At 43.8% G+C, this 22,603-nt stretch overlaps 1 protein-coding gene across 24 annotated transcripts in view; it reads left to right on the forward strand.

Annotated features, from left to right (window-relative positions):
• Nucleotides 1–22,603, forward strand: part of Anks1b (ankyrin repeat and sterile alpha motif domain containing 1B) — a 1,082,674-nt gene that overhangs the window by 950,195 nt on the left and 109,876 nt on the right. The window contains exon 1 of one of the 24 annotated variants that reach the window (XM_031349158.1): nucleotides 2,403–2,494. The exons of the other annotated variants lie outside the window; for them this stretch is intronic. Coding sequence (XP_031205018.1) covers nucleotides 2,486–2,494 — 9 coding nt within the window. The 5' untranslated portion in view covers nucleotides 2,403–2,485. Of the gene's footprint in view, nucleotides 1–2,402; nucleotides 2,495–22,603 lie in introns of those variants that run through there. 24 annotated transcript variants of the gene reach the window in all.

The raw sequence follows: 22,603 nt of genomic DNA on the forward strand, positions 1-22,603 counted from the left end.
TCTCTCTCTCTCTCTCTCTCTCTCTCTCTCTCTCAACTCCCCTTTCTTTTAAAAGCAGAATCTCAGTCTCACAATGAGCACACTCACACAGACCCCCCACTCTGCCTTCTGAGTTGCTAGGATCACAGGCATGCACCACCATATTTCTGTTTTTAACTGGAATAACATTACCAACCACTAGCTCTGGTGGCTGCCAGCTTCCTTTGTATGGGTGTCCTTGTATTAGGTGCTTTGTATTTGAATGGGTTGTCAGCACCCTGTGTATCTTCCGCTGTTGTCTTTGCCACATTGTTTTGTTTTTCTTTAAAATGGGAACTTTTTGTTTTCCTTTTCTGTTTTTTAATTTTATTTTTGAAAATTCTCTCGTGTTTTGAGGTAGGCTATAAATACATCATTTCTGCCTTCTCTTCCCTCCTTCTAAGCCCTTCCTTCTACCTCTTCTGTCTTTCAAATTCATGGCCTCTTTTTTCATTAATTTTTGTTATAGTTACACATACACACACACACATGCATACACACACATGCACACATACACACATATACACATGCACTCACATATACATGTATACACACATGTGCATACACATACACAGTTGCACACACTTACACAAATACATACAATTGTATTTTTTTTTAAATAAATAAATACAACCTGCCTGGTCTGTATGATGTTACTTGTATGATTTTTTGAGGCTGAGCACTTGGTATTGGATAACCACTTGGTGTGCTCTTCCTAAAGCACACTATCTCCTGCTCTCATTCCTTAGTTGCAGGCAGTAGGGTCAAGGCCTCCTGGGCTCCCCGCCCATCCACATTAGCATGGCCCTTGTTGACGTCGGTGTTCCCTCGTGTTTACACAGTCATAGTAGTGATACCTGATGGTTTGTTTTGTTTTGTTTTGTTTTTTAATTAATGGTGGCCTTTTTCTCCCTTGGTCCCTAAGCCTGTCTCTGTTAAAGAAGCTAGAGAATTCTGAATACAGGGAGTTTTTGTCTCACTTTGAGCTTTAATACTTGTAATAATAAGGGCTCTGTGGTCAAAGAAGAGAAAAAGTCTTGAATCTGATATCTAGCTGAGAGAAGATTAGCATCTCAGACACCGGCAGGCCACATTTGCACAGCATTGGCTGCAGTTGTTTTTTGTGTTAGTAACTTTTATTTTAACCACTTTTTCATGGCAATGAAAAAAGGCCAGGGAGGGTCAGTGTGTCGCTCTCCTTGTCGTCTAGTCAGGCATTGTGAAAATCATGGCTGGAGGTGAGAGGAATGCTAAATAATAATTTTAAGAGTAAATGACAGCCAGGCAGTGGTGGCACATGCCTTTAATCTCAGCACTTGGGAGGCAGAGACAGGCAGATTTCTGAGTTCGAGGACAGCCTGGTCTACAGAGTGAGTTCCAGGACAGCCAGGGCTATACAGAGAAACCCTGTCTCGAAACACCCCCCCCCAAAAGTAAAAATCATTTCAGATTGAAAAATTGTGGATGTGTCTTTGTGTGTATGTGACAGAAAGAGAGAGAGAGAGACAGAAGGAAGATTCTGAGAGAGTTTATCTGTCTAATATTGAAAGCTTATGTATAGTTTCCCATGCTATGTGATCTTTTATTTGAATATTATTTGTATGGCGTTGTTCTCAGAAGACCTGCAGATATTATGAAGGAATCTTCAACAAAGATTTCTCAAATGCCACAAAAACATACAAGGATAAGGGACTGAAAGTGGAAGTGGGAGGAAGAGCAAGGCGCTAAAGAATAGACTGAAAGGTTACGTTTTGTAAAGCGTGTCAACAGAACCCTGGGTACAGGTTGCTGCCTTTCTGCAGAGGAAAGGGAGGAGTGAGGAGACCTCCCTCTGCAGCCTTTGAGGTGTGCCCAGCTACACGCCTTTCTAACTAGATGTGTTTCGAAACTGCCTAACACAACCTTTCCTAGGCCTGTTTTGCTCATCTACAAGACAGTGAGAATGTCTGCCTTGCACTTATTCTGAGAACTAACAACTACGTAGGTGGACAGATAGCTCTCTGACACACAGTAGGTGCTCAAAAAACACTAGGTTAGGGCCAGCAAGATGGCTCAGCAGGATAAGTTAAGGCACTTGCCACCACCATTGATGGCCTGTGTTCCACCCCCAGAACCGACTTGGTGGAAGGAGGCAAATAACGCCTACAAGCTGCCCTTTGACCTACACACACACACACACACACACACACACACACACACACACACACACAGGACATGTGTGTTTCCCCCAGCCCCACCACCAGCACACATGTGCATATGCACAAAATAAACAAATAAATAAATGTAATGGCTTAAAGTTTCTAAAAGCTATTACTTTAAGAGGATCCCTAACCTATCACAGACCTTTTTTCCCTAGTCCCCAAAGGACGATATATCCCACCAGTTAAAACCATGTGGATCTGCAAAATTACAGTCTGAACAAGAAGTTAATGTCTGAAGCAAACCTAGCGTGGCTGAATACCGTATCATGACACCAGTGAGTACCATTCTCAGATGCTGGGTGAGACCATGCCCGGTTTGTTAGAGCTGCTTTCTTCCTTCAATTATGATCCTGTTGACATTTTTTTTTTTAATTTTAAATACATAAGTTCCTAAATTTTTCTTGTGGGCTGGCTAGATTTGTGTCAGTTTGACACAAGCTAGAGTCATCTGAGAGGAGGGAACCTCAATTGAGAAAATGCCTCCATAAGATCAGCCTGTAGACAAGATCGTGCGTGGAACGTTTCCCTTGATTAACAATTGCTGAGGAAGGGCCCGGCCCACTGTGGGCAGTGCAGTCTGGGAAGGTAGGCCAGGGCTACATAAGAAAGCAAGCTGAGCAATCCATGAGGAGCGAGCCAACAAGCAGAACTCCCTCTGCTTTCAGCTCCTGCCCTGACTTCCTTTCACACTGGACCTCGGCTGTAAGCTGATATAAATCCTTTCATCCTGGAGTTGCTTTTGCCCATAGTGTTTTTATCACAGCAACAGGATCCCCTAAGACACCACATATGAAAAATGAAGAGTAGAGTGGATCTATTGATGGGACAACCATACAAGCACCATTTCTGGTAAAAGGCATTCTGTCCAACAGTAATTGGTGAATGAAGTTATTGGTTATTGTATCAATTGCCTCTTCTTCATGCCTCCAGCCTCCTTAACTTTGTTCACTGAAATGATGACATTGTTTTTCATAAAAAGTCTCAGAACTCTCTGTGCCTGCAGCTTTTCATCCCCTCTTCCAGAACTCCAGCTCTCTCTTTCTGAATACCAATTGCACACAGGCAGTATGGCTGGACCCATGTTTCACAATGAATTCCAACACCAGGCAGGACAAAGACACCCCGCTCCAGGGGCTTCCTCACAGATGAGTTGACCACCAGATAAAATAGACTTTGCTGTCTGCAGAGCCTGGGCAGGCCTTTTGGAGTTCAGGCTGACAGTCTCTTTAAGGATTCAAAAGTAAGAGGAGATATCAGCCTACCCAGTGTAGCCAGACTTTGGCTACAACCGGGAACAAGGATTTTCCATCTTTTATGACTAAAATACTTTTCTCTTCCTTATAAACAGATCATGCATCCTCATTATAGGTAATAGAAAGCAAAAAAGAATAATTTGTATTCTGCTGCCACGTAACGTATTAATAAGTACCCTTTTGTTCAATATTCAGAGTGCCTGAAGCCTATCTTTAATTTCTCAGACGATGAGCTGGTATATTTAAATATTTCTGTGGCCTATCCTCTCAGATGGCTTGCAGATACTCTTAAGGAATTTTCAACCAAGGTTTCTCACATTGCCAGAAAAAAAAAATTTTAAAATGGCAATTGAAACTGGAGATAGGAGAAAAATCCATGAATATGTATTTATGGTTTACAGTGTATGAAATAACTATTACCAAAAGCATGAGAGTAAATCATATACACTGGAGCCATTTGAAGAAGGGAGTGAAGAATGGGTAACAGTGTAATCGCCCTGGCCGACTGGAAGCTATTTAAAGACATGTGGGGTCTTCCACACCTTGGTACTTTCAATGAGCCTGGGTAAAGGACTAAGGAATCAATATGTAATTAAAAGGAGAAATTGGAGGTTTTTTCCTCAATATTTTAAGATAAAAAGGGTCATTTCCATATTTTGTTTGCTTCAGCACTGACCCTGATCCCAATGGCCGAGTTACAGAATCAGCCGAGGTACCTGTCAGCAGATGAATGGATAAAGAAAATGTGGCACACATACACAATGCAGTTTTCTTTTACCATAAGCAATGAGAGGCAGCCAGAGACCATCATATCAAGCAAAACCAGTCATATGCTGATGGACACATCACATGTGTCCTCTCATTTGTAGGTCCTAGAATTCTCTGAAGACACATAAAACTGTGGGTGAGGAGCAGAAAAGAGGCTGAGAAACTAGAGGAGAGGAGTGAGAGGGAGGATGGGGGAGCATTGTGGTAACTGAGCAGTTCCTAAGAGATGTCTTCTTATTCATATCTGGGATCCTTTTCGAGGTGGAGTGAGTCCATATCTTACATGAGCTAACAAAATCAATGACTCCCCAAAACAAAACAAAACCACGACTATAAACATCAGACCTTACAAAAGACCCGGCATCCCTGAGCTGCAGCTTCTCAGGTATTAGCCGTTGATGGAAAAGGAAGAACGCTAATGTGGACAGCAGGTACTTACCAAGATTCAACCTGCTGCCCTGCCTGGAGTCATCGCCTTCTTTGGATAGATTTAAAATAATCTTTACTGATGTTTTGTTCTTGTTCTTGGCTCAGGGTCAGCCAGAAAGTGTTGGCTCTGCTGTATTTGAGGAGGTTTCTGGTCTTGTCAGAAGATTTGGATAATTAGAATCAAGCTGCACTTCAGCTCCTCCTTGGGCAGAATTTGCATAGACACTGCCCCCATCTCTGAGACCTTATTCCGTTATCTCTTTAGTCACACAAGGGACTAGTTAGACTGTGGGTCACCAGCAATTCAGTGTCCTTGTGGTTTGGCTTAGCACTTAACTACGGAATGTCTTATGAGTCATTCAGACCCTAACTGTCCCACTCAGATCGCCTGTGTTGCTATTCTGGTTAATTACATGTCATCTAATTGCATAATTTAGCTATATATGCATAGTGACCTGAAGCCAAGTGCTTTTCTTTATTGTGCAATTACTCTGAATAAACTCACAGTGAAGGTAGGGTTTAACTACCTGGTGCAAAGTGCCACTTCTAAAAGGTTGCTTTTGCTTTTTACAACGCTTCGGTGAACATTTTAAGAAAATGATCTACAAATACCATGTGACTCATACCTGTACCCTAAGATCACCAGATATTATTTTCTGTAATTGTCCTTTCTGTTTATTTACCTAAAAATTTTTGGTATCTTTGTAGTCACTGATTATTAAAAGCTACTGATTTCTGCACAGTGGTGATCGTTTTAATTCCTCCTAGTGATGTCTCATTGTCAGAGCAAACCAAAGATCAGTTTAACCATCCAAGCTTTGAGTGTTTTTTTTCCGTGTGAATTCAACAATCTCACACACAATTTGAATTCTTAGCATGGGCCAGGCATTATATACTAAGATCTCAGGGTACCATTTCATAGAAGACCTGTTATGTGAGAAAGAATCACACAGCAAAGAAAGTGACAGATATCAATGTACCTGTGCTCTACCCTGTGACCAAAAGGATCACAAAGTCTATTGGCAACACTGAGCAGGGATCTCAGCTTTATAGGAGAGAGACCTCAGGAGAGGTCCCCCAGAAGATGGGAGAGTTAAGAAATGTCTTCAAGAGTGATCAAGAGTTCACTTAGAAAACCTAAGGGGGGGATGAAGGACAGGGGTGAGTTTGCTTGAGAACGTGGCGTGCGTGTGCTGAAGGCACGGAAGCCCAGTCAGTGGTGGCATTGAGAGGTCCGTGTAATGCAGTGTGGCTGGCTGAGTTTGAGAACCGGGTGAGAACAGGCTCGTGGACTCCAGCTTCCCAGTCACAGGAAACCATTCAAGAGACAAAGCGGAAGTGGAGTGTGGATTTGTCGTTGGCAAGAGTCAGTTTGGTTCTGCGTCCTCATGCTGTGCTGTTATTTCTATTTAATACAGCCCCTCCTTTAATTTCTATGATGCCTTACAACAAAGTTTGATCTAAGCCAACATAGTCTCCAGGCCAGATGAACTACAGAAGCAGACTTTAAATTCCACACACCACCCGGTTGACCGCTGCGATAACAGTCCCTCAGCTTGTTGTGGCCAGGTGTACATAATGTTCACACGGCATTCCTTTTTAGGCCATCTTCGTCTCTCATGTGCTGATCACAAAACAAGGCTAATATTTTTTATCCCAAGCCCAGGTTGGCCTTAAGAGTAGCTGCAGTCCCTCCAAGTGTAAGTGGTCTAGGTCAATTCATTCAGTGTAGACCCAAGGGCCTAGGATACGCCCTAGGCCATCAACAGAGAGGAGGAACACCTCCCCCCTCCCCACTGTTCGTAGACCTGTAAACAATTCCATGGATAGAGAACTTAATGAAGCAGAAGGAAAAGCAGAAAGAGAACCAGGAAAGGCTTCCTTCAGGATGTATAGCTACCTGGGGTCCTAGGTAAGAAGTAAGGAAGAGGGTTGGGGGCACTTATCTTAAAATACAAACATCCAGGGCTGGTGAGATGGCTCAGCAGGTAAGAGCACTGACTGCTTTTCCGAAGGTCCTGAGTTGAAATACCAGCAACCACATGGTGGTTTGCAACCACCTGTAATGAGATATGACGCCCTCTTCTGGCGCGTCTGAAGACAGCTACAGTAATAAATAATCTTTGGGCTGCAGTGAGCAGGGACTGAGCGAGCAGAGTTGACCAGAGTGGGCCAACCGGAGCGAGCAACATACTCACATACATAAAATAAATAAATCTAAAAAAAAAAAAGAGAGAGAAAAAACCCCACAAACATCTGGACAGAGACGCCACTGAGAACCGGTAGTGCTTCAGGGCAGAGTGGAAAAGTGGGGAGCTGTTGAGGTCAGAAGGGGTCCAGTCTTCAAAGGCCAATGCCTGTGCTGTGGCCTGTTTCAAAAGGCACAGGAAACGGGGACGGGAGGGAGGGGAAGGGTTCTGTTAAAGAGAATTTACGCAGCCAGCTCTGCAGAAAGATTATTGTGACAACAGAGGGACAGGGACAAGGTGGAGAGTGGTTCCTTCTCCTCCTGGGGTTGGGTGGAATGCCACCAAGGACTGTACTCAAGTTGGCTTATGTGGAAGGAAGCTGTGAAGATGGATCTGAAAGAAAGACGGGACAGTATTGCTAGAGGCGGGTGACTCATGCATGTGGAGATGAGCAAGGTCGAAGACTAGGAGAAGGACAGGAGGTCTGAGGCCCACAGAGGGTGGAGGTATCCAGAGGACACTTCTGTGGTTCTGTGGAGTTACACATGGGTCTGAAGGTCGCACCGCTGTCACTGTAAGGAGTGCTTATCATAACTTAACATTCCTTTTTAAGATCTGTGTAGCCTTGTGAATTTGTATTTAAAAAAAAATCTCTTTCATACCACTTTTTTCTTCAAATGTTTCAAATGGAAACATCCTTACCCTGTAGCCACAGAGCCACTGTGCACAAAAGCACACAGCTAAGGAGATAGATCAGGATTGGAATCATCTCCCTATCTCAGACGTTTAGACTTCATCGTCTGCTTTGGAGGCGCATCCTTCAATTATGTAATCTGAATGAAATGAAATTCATTTTTTTTTCGGTTTTTGAGTGCACAGTCATTGATGAGCAACTAGGGCTATATATAAATTTTTTTTTCTCTGAAACTTATCCCTCAAATTTGTTGGCTACTCCCAGGGAGTCTATTTTGGATAGCTAGTATTTATAGAAGGCTCACTGTGAGCTTTACATAATATTAACTTGTAGTCCTATGTGGTAGATGCTAACGTTATCCCTCTAAAGACAAGGATTTGGGGCACTGAAATGTGAAGAAACTGGAATAAGTTCACTTGGAATTGGCCCCAGGCCATTGCTCCATCACTTCAGTAAGAACAACTACGATTTTACTCCAAATTCATGAATCTATGAGTGGTCAAGTCTGGAAGAAGTTATCTTTCTTCACAACCTGCAAAGCCAGGACCATTTACTTAAGTGATTTTAATTTTAACATTGTACTAGTAACAGCAGCAGATCTCTACACTAATGCTCAAAGAACTCTTCAAGTCTTCCGTGTCCGCACCAAAGAGAGCCCATTTACCCAGAAAAATCAGAATCTGATTCAAAGCAAGACGGCATGTGGGAGGAACTGTAGACAGACCTCTTGTCTCTGCCCTGGGATGGTTCATTTAAACTCTGAAAGTTGTGTTGCCAAACTTATTAAAATGCAGGATGATTAGACCCAAAGATGAATAAAACTTGCCCCTCTGATCTCAAAAACCTACTGGGGGCCAAGAATATACTGCGTCTTTATCAGCATGGGGCACAAATTATTAAGACCTCCTCCAGTTTGAGGTCACAGAAAACTGCTTCTCCTGGGTCCTTTTTAGTTTATATTTCCTTACATGTACAATTTTTTTTTTGTAAATATCCTTCCAAATATATTTACTATCCTGGCTAAACAGTTAGGTCTCGTTTTTCTCCAAGCCTGGGTATTTTTTAACAAGTTTCCACTCCCTGTCTAATAAATCTTCACGCTTCCTGTCTGCCACTCTTACTCTTTCTTCACACACCATTAAGAAGAGAAGTTCCATCCACCCCAAACAACGGGAACCCCTCCCGTCACCTCTGTAGGACCTTCCTTCCAGGGAGACCTGCAGTCCTGTTGTTTCCCATCATTTATTATGCCCTCGGTCTGTGTGCGAGCCAAAGTCACTGTGTTTTGTGAAGGAAATTGTGCGCGACGTTCTTCCGAACGCTCTAATAAAATTCAAATATATCACATCTGCTCCTCTCCCTTAAAACAGCCATCTTGTAATTCCATCTGAAAAGCAATCAAATTTGGTGTGCGGTTTTTTTTCCTTCATAAAAGCTCAGCTTTTTATTACTTTTGGGTTTATTACCGCTGGATGTTACACATTTTTTTTATTGCTCTCAATATTGCAAACTTGCCAAATTGTGATTGCCAGGGTCTCTTTCATTGTTTGTACATGGAGGTTCTCTTTCCCCTTGTTCTGTGGTGACTAAATATTTGGGTTCCTACTGACTGTTTCTTACATTAGCTAGTTTCATTTTTTTTTTCCCTAGAGGACAAGCATGTAAGGTCGGGGTTTTACAATATGAGAAGCAGAAGATGTCTCCCATCGCCTGTCACCTGGCATATCAAGGGGCTCTCCTGAGTCCCAGTGCCCTGTGACACAAACTGTAACTTCCAAAGATGGGAGGAGGAAGGCCACTGACTCAAATCATCATGGCCAAATTAAAGCAAGCAATTTTATTCATGTCTTCCCCCTAAGTCGGAGTCTTAAGAGATCAGCATTGGATGTGAGAAAGATAAGACTTCTATAGCTCAGGGGTAGCGGGGTTTCCAAATAAGGGATGGACTGGCTGGTTTTGTGTGTCAACTTGACACAAGCTGGAGTCACCACAGAGAAAGGACCCTCCCTTGAGGAAATGCCTCCATGAGATCCAGCTGTAATGTATTTTCTCAATTAGTGATCAACAGGGGAGGGCCCAGCCCATGGTGGGTGGTGCCATCTCTGTGCTGGTGGTTCTGGGTTCTATAAGAAAGCAAGCTGAGCAAGCCAGGGGAAGCAATCCAGTAAGCAGCAGCCCTCCTGCCTCCAAGTTCCTGCCCTGTATGAGTTCCAGTCCTGACTTCCTTTAGTGATGAACAGCAGTGTGGAAGTGTAAGCTTTCTTCCCCAATTTGCTTCTTGGTCCTGATGTTTTGTGCAGGAATAGAAACCCTGACTAAGACAGGAGATCTGGGGTGAAAATAAGTGAGATCATAACAAGTTAGTCCTAACCTCCCAAAACAGATATGTTTGCAAATTGGATATGACAAGGTAGCAATAACAACAGACGCTCTGCCCCGCAGCGGTATCGCACGCCTTTAATCCCAGCACTTAAGAGGCAGAGACAGGTGGATTTCTGAGTTCCAGGCCAGTCTGGTCTACAGAGTGAGTTCCAGGACAGCCAGGGCTACACAGAGAACCCTGTCTGGAAAATCAAAAAAAAAAAAAAAAAAAAAAAAAAAAAAAAAAAAAAGACACTCATAACAAGGTAGTCCCAGGTAGTCATGTGACCTTTTGAAACAAAGGTAGGGTTGTAAACAACTTTTTGAAACAAAGACATGATTGCCATTCCTGGAACAGGCAGTACAGAACCATTTGTAGTTAAGGTTTTGGTGGGGCATAGCCCAATCCTTGAGAAACAGAGGATTAACCATCAACAGGAATGAACTTACTTTGTCTTTATGAGATGGCTTTTAAGCCAAAGATAGAGGCAGACTGGTTCTTCAAAACCTGGGCTTTGGCTGCCCTTGAGAAGCCAGTACATGCAGTTCATGTCTGGTTGCCTGCTCCCATTTTCTCATGCTTCTGTTTATTGATGAGTAGCTATGTTTGCATCTCAGACTGTGTACTTTTTTTCAGCAGCATATGAAGTATTCTTTGAGTCTTTGGTTCTTGAACTTCATGAGGAGGGCACTGTTTTTAAGCTGGGCACTAACAATTGCCCCATGATTCCTCTCCCCAAGTGAGCATTTGTCTAAACAAATCTGTGTCAGGATCCAGCCTCTCCACTTGGAAAGGGCTCTGCTTCTGCACTTTCTACTTTTTCCCTGATAATAAACTCATGAATAAACATCCATTTCTTCCCACAGATGTTATGATTTTTTGTTGTTTTAGTTTTTGCCACTGTGTTTCTTATTAAACAAATTATTATTGACTAGATCCTAGGTGTCAAATTCTGGACCACGGTTGTGAGCCTGATCTTTCATAGCATCCACGGGCTTTTGTAAAGAAGTCAACAATGGAAACAGTTCTAACATGGCGTGACTATATGTGAGAGGGAGGGTTTGGCAAGCCAAGGCAGGGGCCCATCCCTAAGAGATGGAAGCTCTGGAGACAACTATAGGATTAGGGGAATCAGGATGAGTTTCCTGTGCAGATACACACGGGAAGATGTACTTGTACAAAACAGATACTTATCCTGAGACCTTCCAGATGTTCTTGTGCCTGCAGATCAAGAAGAAACCACATCTGGGGAACAAAGGCACAGAGGTCGAGGGAGAAAGCAAGTGTCGGGTTAATGAAGTGTATTAGTTTACTACAGCTGCCATGACCAAATCCCCAGACTGGAACTCAGACAGCAGCTGTGCATGCTCACCATTCTGAAAACTGAAGTCCAGCCTTGGTGTGTTGTCTTATCTGAGGCAGTTCTCCCTGGTTTGCAGATGGTCACCTGCATTGTGTCCTCCCAAGGTCAACGCCCAGCCACTGGCATCCATATGCTTATCCCCTTTATGGGAACACTGGTCATACTGTAGTTGATCTCATTATAGCTTACCAATTGCTTCTAAGACCCTGTCTCCAAATACTTTCCTATTCAGAGGAACTGGGGAAACTTAGGGGCTTCAATATATATAATTTTAAGAAAAGAGTTTAACACTGTTTTATTCTGCCTTTGGAAGTATTTGGATTGTGGGATAATCTTTGGAAGTATTATATCACTGTCTTAACAGGATATATCATGGACTCTTATGTCCAGTACTGAATACAGAGCGTTTCACACTTAAACTAAATAGTGTTATAAACATCCTAGAATTTCCTCTACATCTCTGTACGGAATTAAAATGTTACAGAACTCATCTTTCATTAAATACTTAGCATTGGAGGCTGGAGAGATAGCTTTGTGGTTAAGAACAAGTACTGTTCTTTCAGAGGACTCGTCAAATTCCCAGCTCATCAAGTTTTTCACAAGGGCCTACCCTATCACTCCAGTTCCAGGGAGACCAACAGCTTGTCCTAGCCTCTACAGAAACCTTCATTCACACACGCAAACTCACACTCACACACATATACCCGTGATTAAAAAGTTGTAATATTATAAAGCAAAAAAAAAAAAAAAAAAAAAAAAAAAAAAAAAACCAACTTTGCTCCTTAAAGACCCAGAATATGAATCATTTAGCATTGCAAAGAAAACAACCTCACATAAATTATCACTCATAAAATGATCAGGATTTAAATTGCTTCAATTCTAGTAATTTATTCCCACTGTAGAGATAAGTTCACTTATTTTAATTTATATTGATTATATAAAATTCAAATATAGATAAAGATTATTCTTTGGGTTTGTGGTGGGGGTGGGAGTTGTTTTGTTTTGTTTTTTCAAAATCTAGTCCCTAGGACTAGTGCTGTTTTCAGAGATAGAGTCTGTCTGGCACGCACAAAGACCTAAGCTCCATCCTCAACCCAGAAACAAACAGAACAGAGAATGGTTCTTTAGAATGTTTAACTGCTCCTTGTCTGTCCTTTCTGGGGAAACTTTTGTTTTTAAATATTAGAGTTTGACACGTTTGCATTCTTAAGTGTTCCTAATTTTTCTTGTGTGGCTTTTAGTGGTCCTAACTGAAAAACTGGGGTAATGAACAGATGTTGACTATAATTTGAACTGGGCCACACACTTCCTTGTGACATGTGCAAGCTTTTTTCATTTCAATGGGCTTTTGTTCCTCACTGGTTCAATACTGATATCGTATCTATCAACTTTCATCTATCAATTTTTATATGCTTGTGTATTTTGCCTTTGTAAGAAATGTAAGTGACGTTAATCCCAGCACTTGGGAAGCAGAGGCAGGTGGATTTCTGAGTTGGAGGCCAACCTGGTCTACAGAGTGAGTTCCAGGACAGCCATGGCTACAAAGAGAAACTCTGTCTCGAAAAACCAAAAAAAAAGAAAGAAAGAAAGAAAGAAAGAAAGAAAGAAAGAAAGAAAGAAAGAAAGAAAGAAAGAGAAATGTAAGTAAATTAATATGTAGGATAGTACTTATACTTTAAATATCCTGCTTTTTAAAATATTAATAATAGTCATATTTTATGGTGGACAGGAAAAAACTTTGGGTGACAGTATTTATATGGAAGAAAGTAACAATGTCTTTCCAAGATGCGATTGATTTGGAAAAAACGAAATTTGAAATTTGAAAATGTACTCTGTAAAGAGCCTTGCAGATCATTTAGGTTACCCAAGAAAGGAGCTAAAATTCAGACCTTTAAAGTCATTCCTAATGTAAAGGAATGGATGTCTCTGAGGCAGATTTTCTTTCCTATTCTATATTTATTTATTTTTACTTATTCACTTTACATCCAGCGCACTATCCTCTTCCTGGTCACTCCCATCACAATCCTTCCCTCTCCACACACCCCCCCCCATTCTCTGAGGCAGATTTTTTAAGAGGGAGAAAGACTTAAGACCCAGTTCAAAGAGGTCCCAGGAAATTATGATTAGTTGAGAAATGACAAGATGAAACAATGGTACCTTGCCACCTCTCTCCCCAACACTGTCATCAGAGGGCTGGCGTGGCCCTGCACCAAACTTTAAAACCAACCGCAAGGGACTTGTCTCGTTATTGTGATGCAAAAGTATCTTGAAGGCACTGTCAGAGCCTGGTACCCCATTGAGCATAGCACAAAGGAGGATTGTCATCAGGCCCCTGCTCCCTGGGTGCAAACACAGATGCAGAGGGTGATCTGGGAGATGGATGTCAGGCCGCTTGTGTGCTTGCATTGGTTGTAGGAGCAATCACTGGCAGGAAGGGGATGTGGCTGCACCCACCCCCACCCCTATCATTCCACTTAACTGGAGAGGATTGAGTGCTAGGTTCGGGATAGCAGCCCTGTGTCCTTCCTAGTTCCCAGCAAGGCTCTCAGAGGCCCTCAGGTCTTCTCCCAGGCCATCCTGAATGCTGTGACTCATACTAATAGGAAAGAAGGAAGTGAAGAGAGGATGGGCAGAAGGAGAAAATACAGACACATATTCCCCAGAACTCTCTATTTCATCCTCTTCATCTGGCCAAACAATCTCTGCAGCCACCATTGATGTTGGAGATCTCCAGCTCAACACACTTGTATAGTATGGAGGATGGCTGCTCTAAGACCCTATTGCTCTGGAAATACACCGGTGACCAGAATCTGGCTCTATACACTTATCCTGGAAGCAAGGTGGCATCCAGCAGTCTCTTGCTGGCCTCTTTAAGTGCTTCTCAGGCCTCACATGGATAAATTTTCATTGAATCAACCTGACACCTGGGTCTATCTTTGCTCTGTTGCACACAAACTGAGACACAGGCTCCCTTAAATTCCTTGTGTCTGGCCCAGGGCTGAGACCCAGCACATACCTTTGAGCTACATTATACAGAAGTAAAGAGGGCAAGCAAGACTCTCTGGTTTTCAAGACTTGGGCATATTTCATCACTAACTCTCCTGTGAAGAGGAATGTTTCAGATGAAAGCTATTGGTTGCATAAGAAAAATTATTATGGAAGTGTGAGTGGATATGATTTCATTGTGTTTTAAAACTCAACTTCCTCCCAAGACAAGGGTTGGAAGAGAGAGAAAGAGAGAGAGAAAGAGAGAGAGAGAGAGAGAGAGAGAGAGAGAGAGAGAGAGAGAGAGAGAGAGAAAGGGGGACAAAGAGAGACAGAGACCAAATTAAATCCGTGTAAATTTTACCTTATAGCTCAAATTAAAAAAAAAAAATTACTATAAAACTTGATTTTAAAACTGACTACTGGAGATAGTTGTTGCAATTCTTGATACCCCTAGAGTTAAGGAATCAAGTTGTTTGCTATTTTCATGAGAATTGACAATTCAAAGACTAAAACATGCCCCCAGCCATGTGTCCAGGTCACAGCCGCATCCATGCTCTCACTGACCTTTTGTTACCTAGGTTAGGACAGTTTTGCCCTGACTCAGGAGCCATGACTCTCCCAGCCAGAAGCCTCCTTTCAGCCTGGTCCACCTCAGAGCAGATCATCACCTGAGTGGAAGGTAGTCCGGAAGGCAGAAACTCCTTCCAGGGCCCTAGATATTTATTTATTATTTATTCACTTTATATTCCAATATCGGCCACCACTCTTCCCAGTCTCTCCTCAGAAGACCTTCCACCCATTCCTCTTCCCCTTCCCCTCTGAGGAGGAGCCCCCCTTCCCACCCCACCCCCCGCCCCGGTATCACCACCACTCTTGGCATATCAAGTCACTGTGGGACTGGGTGCTCCCTCTCCCACTGAGGCCAGACAAGGCAGCCCAATCAGGGGACCAAGATCCATAGGCAAGCAACAGAGTCAGGGACAGCCCCTTCATTCCAATTGTGGAGGACCCACATGAAAGCCAAGCTGCACCTCTGCTACATATGTAGGAGTTGGGGGCGGGGCAGGGAGCTAGGCCTAGCCCATGCTAACTCTTTGGTTGGTGGTTCAGTCTCTAGTAGCCCCCAAAGGTCCAGGCTAGTTGATTCTCTTGGTCTTCCTGTGGAGTCATTGACTTCTTCGGGTCCCCCAATCCTTCCCCCCAACTCTTCCTCAAGACTGCCAGAGCTCTGTCTTATATTTTGCTGTGGCTCTCTGGATCCTTGCATCTGTTTCCGTGAGCTACAGGGTGGAGCCTCTCAGAGAACAGTTACTCCAGAGACTCTGGTCTGCAATCGTAAGAAAGTATCATCAGTAGTTTCAGGGATTGGCTCTTGCCCTGGGGATGGCAAGATGGGATGGGTCTCAGTTTGGGCCAGTCACTGACTGTCCACTCCCTCCATCTCTGCTATGTAGAGCATTAAGCATCCACTGAGCTCCATGGAAGGCAGAAAGGAAATACCAAATTTCTCCCCTGGCAGAACTAGCAGAAAGTGCCTTTAGGAATGCAATCTCAGAGACGAGGGAGGCTTGAGGAAGCTTCAAGAGAACAAGCTGATGGACCCGTGCAGGTGGCTTCTCTGCCCTGCTGGTGGATTGTGCTGCTGGGCACCTCCAACCACACTTCTTCCCTGCCATTTATCTTCATGCCCTTAGCATCTCCAGAGCCTTTGGAGGTGTCCTTCTACCAAATGGGTATAATACCTGTCCAAGGCCTCACACACAGTATATGTCCACACTGTCTGTCCCTGTCAGTGATTTCAGCTCTTCCCAGTCCTTGCTTCCTTTCCATAGGAGAAAGTCAGTTTTCTATGTATTTGGTATGTTTTATAAAAGTAGGCATTTAGTCGCATCATCAATATTTAAGATAATTCAGGAAATGCCTTACCTACATAGCCCCAGGATGGACATTCGAATACTCTGTGCTCCCATGACATTGTTTAGAGGTTTCTTGTCCAACGTGTGCATCCTGCTGATGGTTTTGAAGCAATATGCACCATCCACCTCCAGACAGCTGGATTCCTAGTCTGTAACATGAGGCAAACTGCGCCTGGGACGTTCCCAGCAGCCCACACCTAACACCAGTGTTCCCGTTCAGCGTGCTGCCCACACTTGGCGCCTCTCCCATGGCTCCCCTCAGGCCCAAATGCGCTCTAATTTAAATCACAGCTTTGTGGATCTGAGTCTAGGCCTTTCTCTTCTTCTAGACCCTAAGCACCTGGCGTGGCAGAAGCCCAGTTTCTCATTCTATCAGCGAGTGTTAAGCAGGGGTGGCGGGAGAAAAAAGGAGGTATCAGATGGAGGGAGCTGCTGGAGAGTCTGCTAAGAGGGGGCGGACTCTGATGAATAATCCAGAAGCAGCTTTGGATGTGAAGGATACAAAGAAGGCGTTGCCTCCCATTCACGGCAGAAGCATTAAGAAGTAATATGCAGACAGAAAATTCACTTGTATTCTTCTGGACATAATTTTCTTTAAGAAGTATAGGAAAGAAATGGAGAAAATGACTGCCACTTCCCCATTCTTATCCACTGATTGCATCTGGTCACATTTCATCTTGATTCTGCTTTTTCCTGCTTGTATAATAATAATTACGTCCTCATGCCCTCTTACATTTTTTTCTCTTGTTGTCAAGGGTAGGGAAGAGATTACATTCTCCTTGTCTCTAAAACCATTGAGACTGTTTTTGTTTTTGAGCTGGTCTCACATCCTGTGCACTAAAGAGTTCAAATGACATCAGAGTGGTCTCTCCTTGAGAGGAGATTCACTAACGCCTCTAAAGAGGGATCTCAGTAATCCAGTGGACCCAAAAACTTATCCTAACCCACAGTGATGGAACAGCACAAATGGTCACTGGCCGGCTTCCACAGGAAATTCTTTAGAGGAGGTTCCACGAAGTTTCAGACATGAATTTCCCCCATTCCCCCCCGCTCTTCTTCACCTCTGTGATTTACAACTTGTGCATCCGTTCATTTGGTCCAGCACTCCTGTGCGTCCAAGTGCTAGATGCTAGCAGATTTGAAAAGCATGATTTCCCCCATCCTTGCTTCGAATCATCCTTAGGATGAGGAAGTTGCAGTGCCCGGTGATGAGGCAGCTGGGGTTTTGTTCCCAGAGAGGGAGCGTCATTCACAGAGGCACAAGAGTCAGAGGGAAATCTGTGCAGTCAGAGTCTCGGACAGGTTCTTCAGCCATGCACCCAGGATGGGAGAGGAGAAGTTGGAGTAGAGAACAAGAGCTAGGGAGGCAAGAGCTAAACCCAGCTACACACAAATATTGATAGGTATACGGGAGGTTTGGGTGCCCCCTAACGTGGTTACACCTGCATTTTTGATATCCCTTTCTATCTAAGTGTAGGCAATAGATGGAGATAAGACCAGAAAAGACACAGAGAAACCACTTTGTGAATAGCCTTGTTCCTAGGGATCGGTTGGAGACAGCCGTGGGACTCCGGTGGAGAGAAGGGGATTCACATAAATGCTGTACCTCGTGGACATGGTGACAGTGCCTGTCACACTGGTCTTTGTTCCAGAAACACAGCAGAGGCTCCTGCCCTAGGGCCTGCAGGGGTCTGAATGTTTGCGCCTTTATTCATAGACTAAAATCTGAATTTCCAAAGTGTAAAACTGATCCTATTGGGAGATGGAATCTTTGAAAGGTGATTAGTCCCTGGAAGCAAGGGGACGTCCCAGAGGTGACTAAAGACCGCCTGCTGTGAGAAGCTGCCATTCCCCCTAGATGTGTTAGCATCTTGGATTTCCAGCCTCCAGAATCATGAGAAATACACATATACTGTTTAAAATCTGCGACATTTTGTTATAGTTACCCCCAAAGGACTAAGATAACTAAATACCCTTGCTACATCAACTTAAAAATGACGCTTGCCTCCAGATATCTTCGTGGTCTGTCTCTCCCTTAGAAGCTTTGGCTCCCAGGGTACCTTCCACTAAAGCTGTTGGAGGCTGCACACCACGCTGCCTTCCACACACCTGAATCCTTTCTCATCTCTTTCGAAGTCTGATACATTCACCTCATGGACCCAGCAAATCTGCTTTTATGCCCCCCACCCCCTTTTCCTTCTCCTTTATAAACTACAAGCTCCATGATAACAAGAGAAGTTTTCTCCCAAATAAGACTTTTGGGAAAGCATTTTGAAGGGTTTGGGGACCCACCTAGAGTTAGCCATCATTAATATAGAGTGACTGGTGGCAGAGAAACAACAGGGCCTGGGTAGGAAGATGTGTGATTCAATTAAGATGGTGATTTGATTTGGTTGGGTCAGAGGAAAGACAAGGGTAGGGCTGTGCTTGAGACCCAAGCAGCACCCGCAGCTTACCCTGGACTGGAAAGGGAAGGAACTGTGAATGGGTAAATAGCAGGTAAAGAAAGGAGAAGCTTGGCGGACGGGGCTCTGGGGAAGTTATAAAGCAGGGCCACTGAGGGACCTGGGCGAGCACCGAAGGCCTGGGAGGAAGTATGCAGCCACGGTTTGGTCAGCACTCAGCAGACTTTGACTGGGGCCATGTTTGCTCCAGAGAATCAGAACTAGCGGGCGGTGACTAAATGACCAAGGTGGATTCTTTTCATGCAGTGGTTCTTAGCCTTCCTCATGCTGCGACTCTTTAATACAGTTCCTCACGTTGGGGTGACCCCCACACACACCATAAAATTATTTTCCCTGCTACTGTAACAAAAATGGTAATTTGGCTACTGATATGAATCGTAATGTAGGATCTGTGGTTTTCTGTGGTCTTAGGCCACCCCTGTGAAGGGTCATTTGACCCTCCCAAAGGGCTCGAGATCCACAGGTTGAGAACCACTCCGTCAAGGCGTCTGTCTGTGGTGTTACAAAAGCTAGCTGGTCCAAACATTTGCAGGTCACTCTCAGAGTCTGGCTGTTGGCAGAATTTCTTTTACTCGAAGAAGATCACTCTTCTGATCTATTCCAGTCGCCAGCTCATTGGATGAAGCCCACATATGTTCAGAAGGTCTTTACTCAAAACCTAGTAGCACGAATGTTCATCTCTTTCAAAAATACTCTCAGAGAGCCGTCCTCATAGCTTCTGAGCACATACATACCTGGATGCCATGTGCCAGGTAAACTGACATATAAACTTAACCAGCACAGGCGTCTATAAAAAGCCAGCCCTCGATAGGGAAATAGCAAGGACAGGCAAGCTCCTCCCACTAAGGAATATAGGGGTGTGTGGGGGTGAAGGTGGAGGAGACAGACATTCCCCCTGGGTATTAAAGCAGATAACACTGGTGTCGTGATGATCAGCATGATGTAGGCCACCTCCAAAAATATAAAGTCATTTTTATCCTTAGGATAAATCTGATATCATGGATGTATGTGTAAGTAACATAAAATATCACCAAAATAGGGCGCGTGGAAAGAAAGCTCAATCAGTAAATTGCTTGCCTTGCAAGCAGAAGGTCAGTCTCTGGCACCCCCAGAAAAGACTAGGCATAGTGGAGGGCACCTGTAACCTCAGTACTGGGAGGACCTGAGACAGACTGATGCTGGAGGACTCACGGAGCAGTCAGTTTAACAAACCCCTCAGGTCCCATCACACACACACACACACACACACACACACACACACACCCCTGCATACATAAAATATTGCCAAAATGTAACATTCTGCTAAGCTGCCTCACTACGGTTACCTCTGTTCCGATGACATGGGGAAAGAACTTACTGGTTGGTACTTGTGGACTGTTTGGCAACCTCCTGAGTTTTTTCAGTTACATTTCTTGACATTTCCTTCCTCACTGCCTGTCCACATATTTTGTGTTTCCAGCCACCTGCCAATGTGACCTGTATTGAAAACAACAAACAAACAAAAGTCCTCTTTTGTTTAATATCTGTGAACCAAACTAACATGAGCCTGATCAATTAATTTTTATGTATAACACTCTCCTCCGTTCAGTGTTGAACATATATAAAAAACACACCTAATACCTCCTTTAGAAAGCAAATAATTGTCATGCCTCCCATAGAGGAGTTAAAAGATTAATGTCATAACCATGATCAAGGTCATCACCTAGCCAGGCAGGGAGCACAAAGTCTCATGAGGGTCGCGGCATTCAGGGTACTGTGAGTCCTGCAGCTGACAGAGACCAGCCTTACTCTATTTGCATAGCTGGTGCCTCCTGCTCACCGCCTGTGGAGAGCCCGTTAGCAACAGAGGTCACCACAGCCAGGGTCCAGCTGAGCTGCAAAAACACCCGCTGTTTTGTTCTTCTCAGGCAAGAAAAGCCAGAACCTCTTCATTATTAGTCATTATGGTTAATACACATTTACTAACAAGATGGCGGCAGGGGAGGGTTAGAGTCCGCTCCTGCTGCAGACTGGAGTTGTTAGTATACCTGAAAGTGCCCACCCTGCGCCGCCCCCCCCCCCGCCCCCGGAAAGCCTGTCTTGCAACACAGGTAACTCTGTTACAGGGACGCCCTAAGGATAGATGGCATGGATACATTTTAGAATGAATAGGGGAAGTGTTGTTGGGCATCATGTTGAATCATCTTCTGGTTTCCATGCAGCGAGAGTATTAGACCATTACGTTCAGCTGTCTATAGTCAAGATTTATTACCGCACACTGAAAAAATATTAGGGAGGGTTTCTCTCTACAAATACTCAGTGCTTACAGACACTCACTGCCCATGCCACATTTCAGAATTCTGTGTCCTAAATATATGTAACATGTAAACTGAGGCTTTCCTGCAGAGCTATGAGCTGGTGAAAGGCTCAAAGAGGCTGCTTGTCCTTGGCCCATGCTTGGGAATAAGAGCATATTAATACACTTGGGTTATTTATTTAGCAAATTTTTAGAATGCCAGTCTCATTTCTATTAACTCGTTTCATATTAATTCCTAAAAACTCAAACATTACTCAAGCAAAGAATGCTGTATGAGAAAGTCTATTCAGATTTAGAGGATATGCCTCATACACCTATCGTGTTGTGAAGCTGAGTCGCACTAATGGAAGCAGTAATTATATAAAACTTCTCCATTGTCTCTGATAACCACAGCAGTCCAGGCTGCTAACAGTGCTGAGTGCTGACTCCACACCCATCCTTGTGCGACTTCACATCTAAGCCCAGACACTCGGAGAGGTCTTAGTGTTCTCGCCTAATAGATGAGGAAATTCTGAGAAATGATTGTAGGATGGATTCTGAGCTCAAGCCATCTGGCCTCCTGGCCTGCACCCTTCCACTGCCGCAAGGTCTAGTCTCATTTTAAGAGAAAGAAACTTGAATGTCAGCATAACCAGACCAAAATCTTATTACATCAAAGCAGGGCTGCACACAATATAGATAAAGAAACCTGAATTTAAACTCCTACCTTCAGAAAGTGATATAGCAAATCTGACTCTCAAAAAAAAAAAAAAATCACTAAAAAGAAAGAAAAAGAAAGAAAGAAAATGAGATTTGAAGTGTTAATTGCATTTTAAACATGTGAAGTCAAGAAAGTCCTTTTTATTTAAAAAGAAAAGAAAAGAATCATATCATAAGAAAAGGCTGATCCCAAAAGAAATGGCAGTGCTACTTTGCCAATCTTCTTCAAAGCATGACTCTCAGAGGCTCTGGTTTGCAGTGGGGGCAAAGTGTTTATAAAAAGATAAAGAGAGGGGGGATATGTTTTATGGATGTGTAGTGAGGTGTGGGGAAAAGGGTGCCTATGTGGGCCCATGCTGAGGAATCCCTTCCCCCTGAGGGACCAGCCTCAGGACAGTATAGTATAGAACAGAGTTTATTCAGGGCATGGGGAGGGGAGTTAAGAGGGTGGTATAAGCAGAGAGAGAGTAGAGGGGTAGAGGAGTAGAAGCCAGCCACAAGCACATGGAGAGAGAGGAGAAGGGATGAGAGGACAGAGCAAGAGAGGAGGAAGCGGAGAAGGGGGGGGGGTAAGCAGCCCCTTTTATAGTGAGTGGGTCAGGCCTTCCTGGCTGTTGCCAGGTAACTGTGGGGCAGAGTTAACTTAGACAGAATGCTAACAAATAGCATATTAGAACTCAAGAGTCCCAGATTTGGTCCCAGTTTTCCTGTTAATTCCAAATGACCTTGAACACCTCACTTCCTTGGGTCTCTGTTTGAAAACTCTTTCACTTCACTCACTAGAGGAGACCGGCTACTGAAGTGACATAGCTCTTGCCGGCTCTGATGAGCATCTTCATCATCTCGAATGTCTTCCAAGCAGAAATGGGTGTGGGGCATCCTTGTGCTATCTCAGAGTCAGAACTAATCATGCTCTTTTACAAGATGATTATTGTGGGCTTCCTTGGATTTTTTTTTTCCTG

The sequence above is a fragment of the Mastomys coucha genome, unplaced genomic scaffold (assembly GCF_008632895.1).
Source record: "Mastomys coucha isolate ucsf_1 unplaced genomic scaffold, UCSF_Mcou_1 pScaffold4, whole genome shotgun sequence".
In the NCBI taxonomy this organism is placed as follows: Eukaryota; Metazoa; Chordata; class Mammalia; order Rodentia; family Muridae; genus Mastomys; species Mastomys coucha.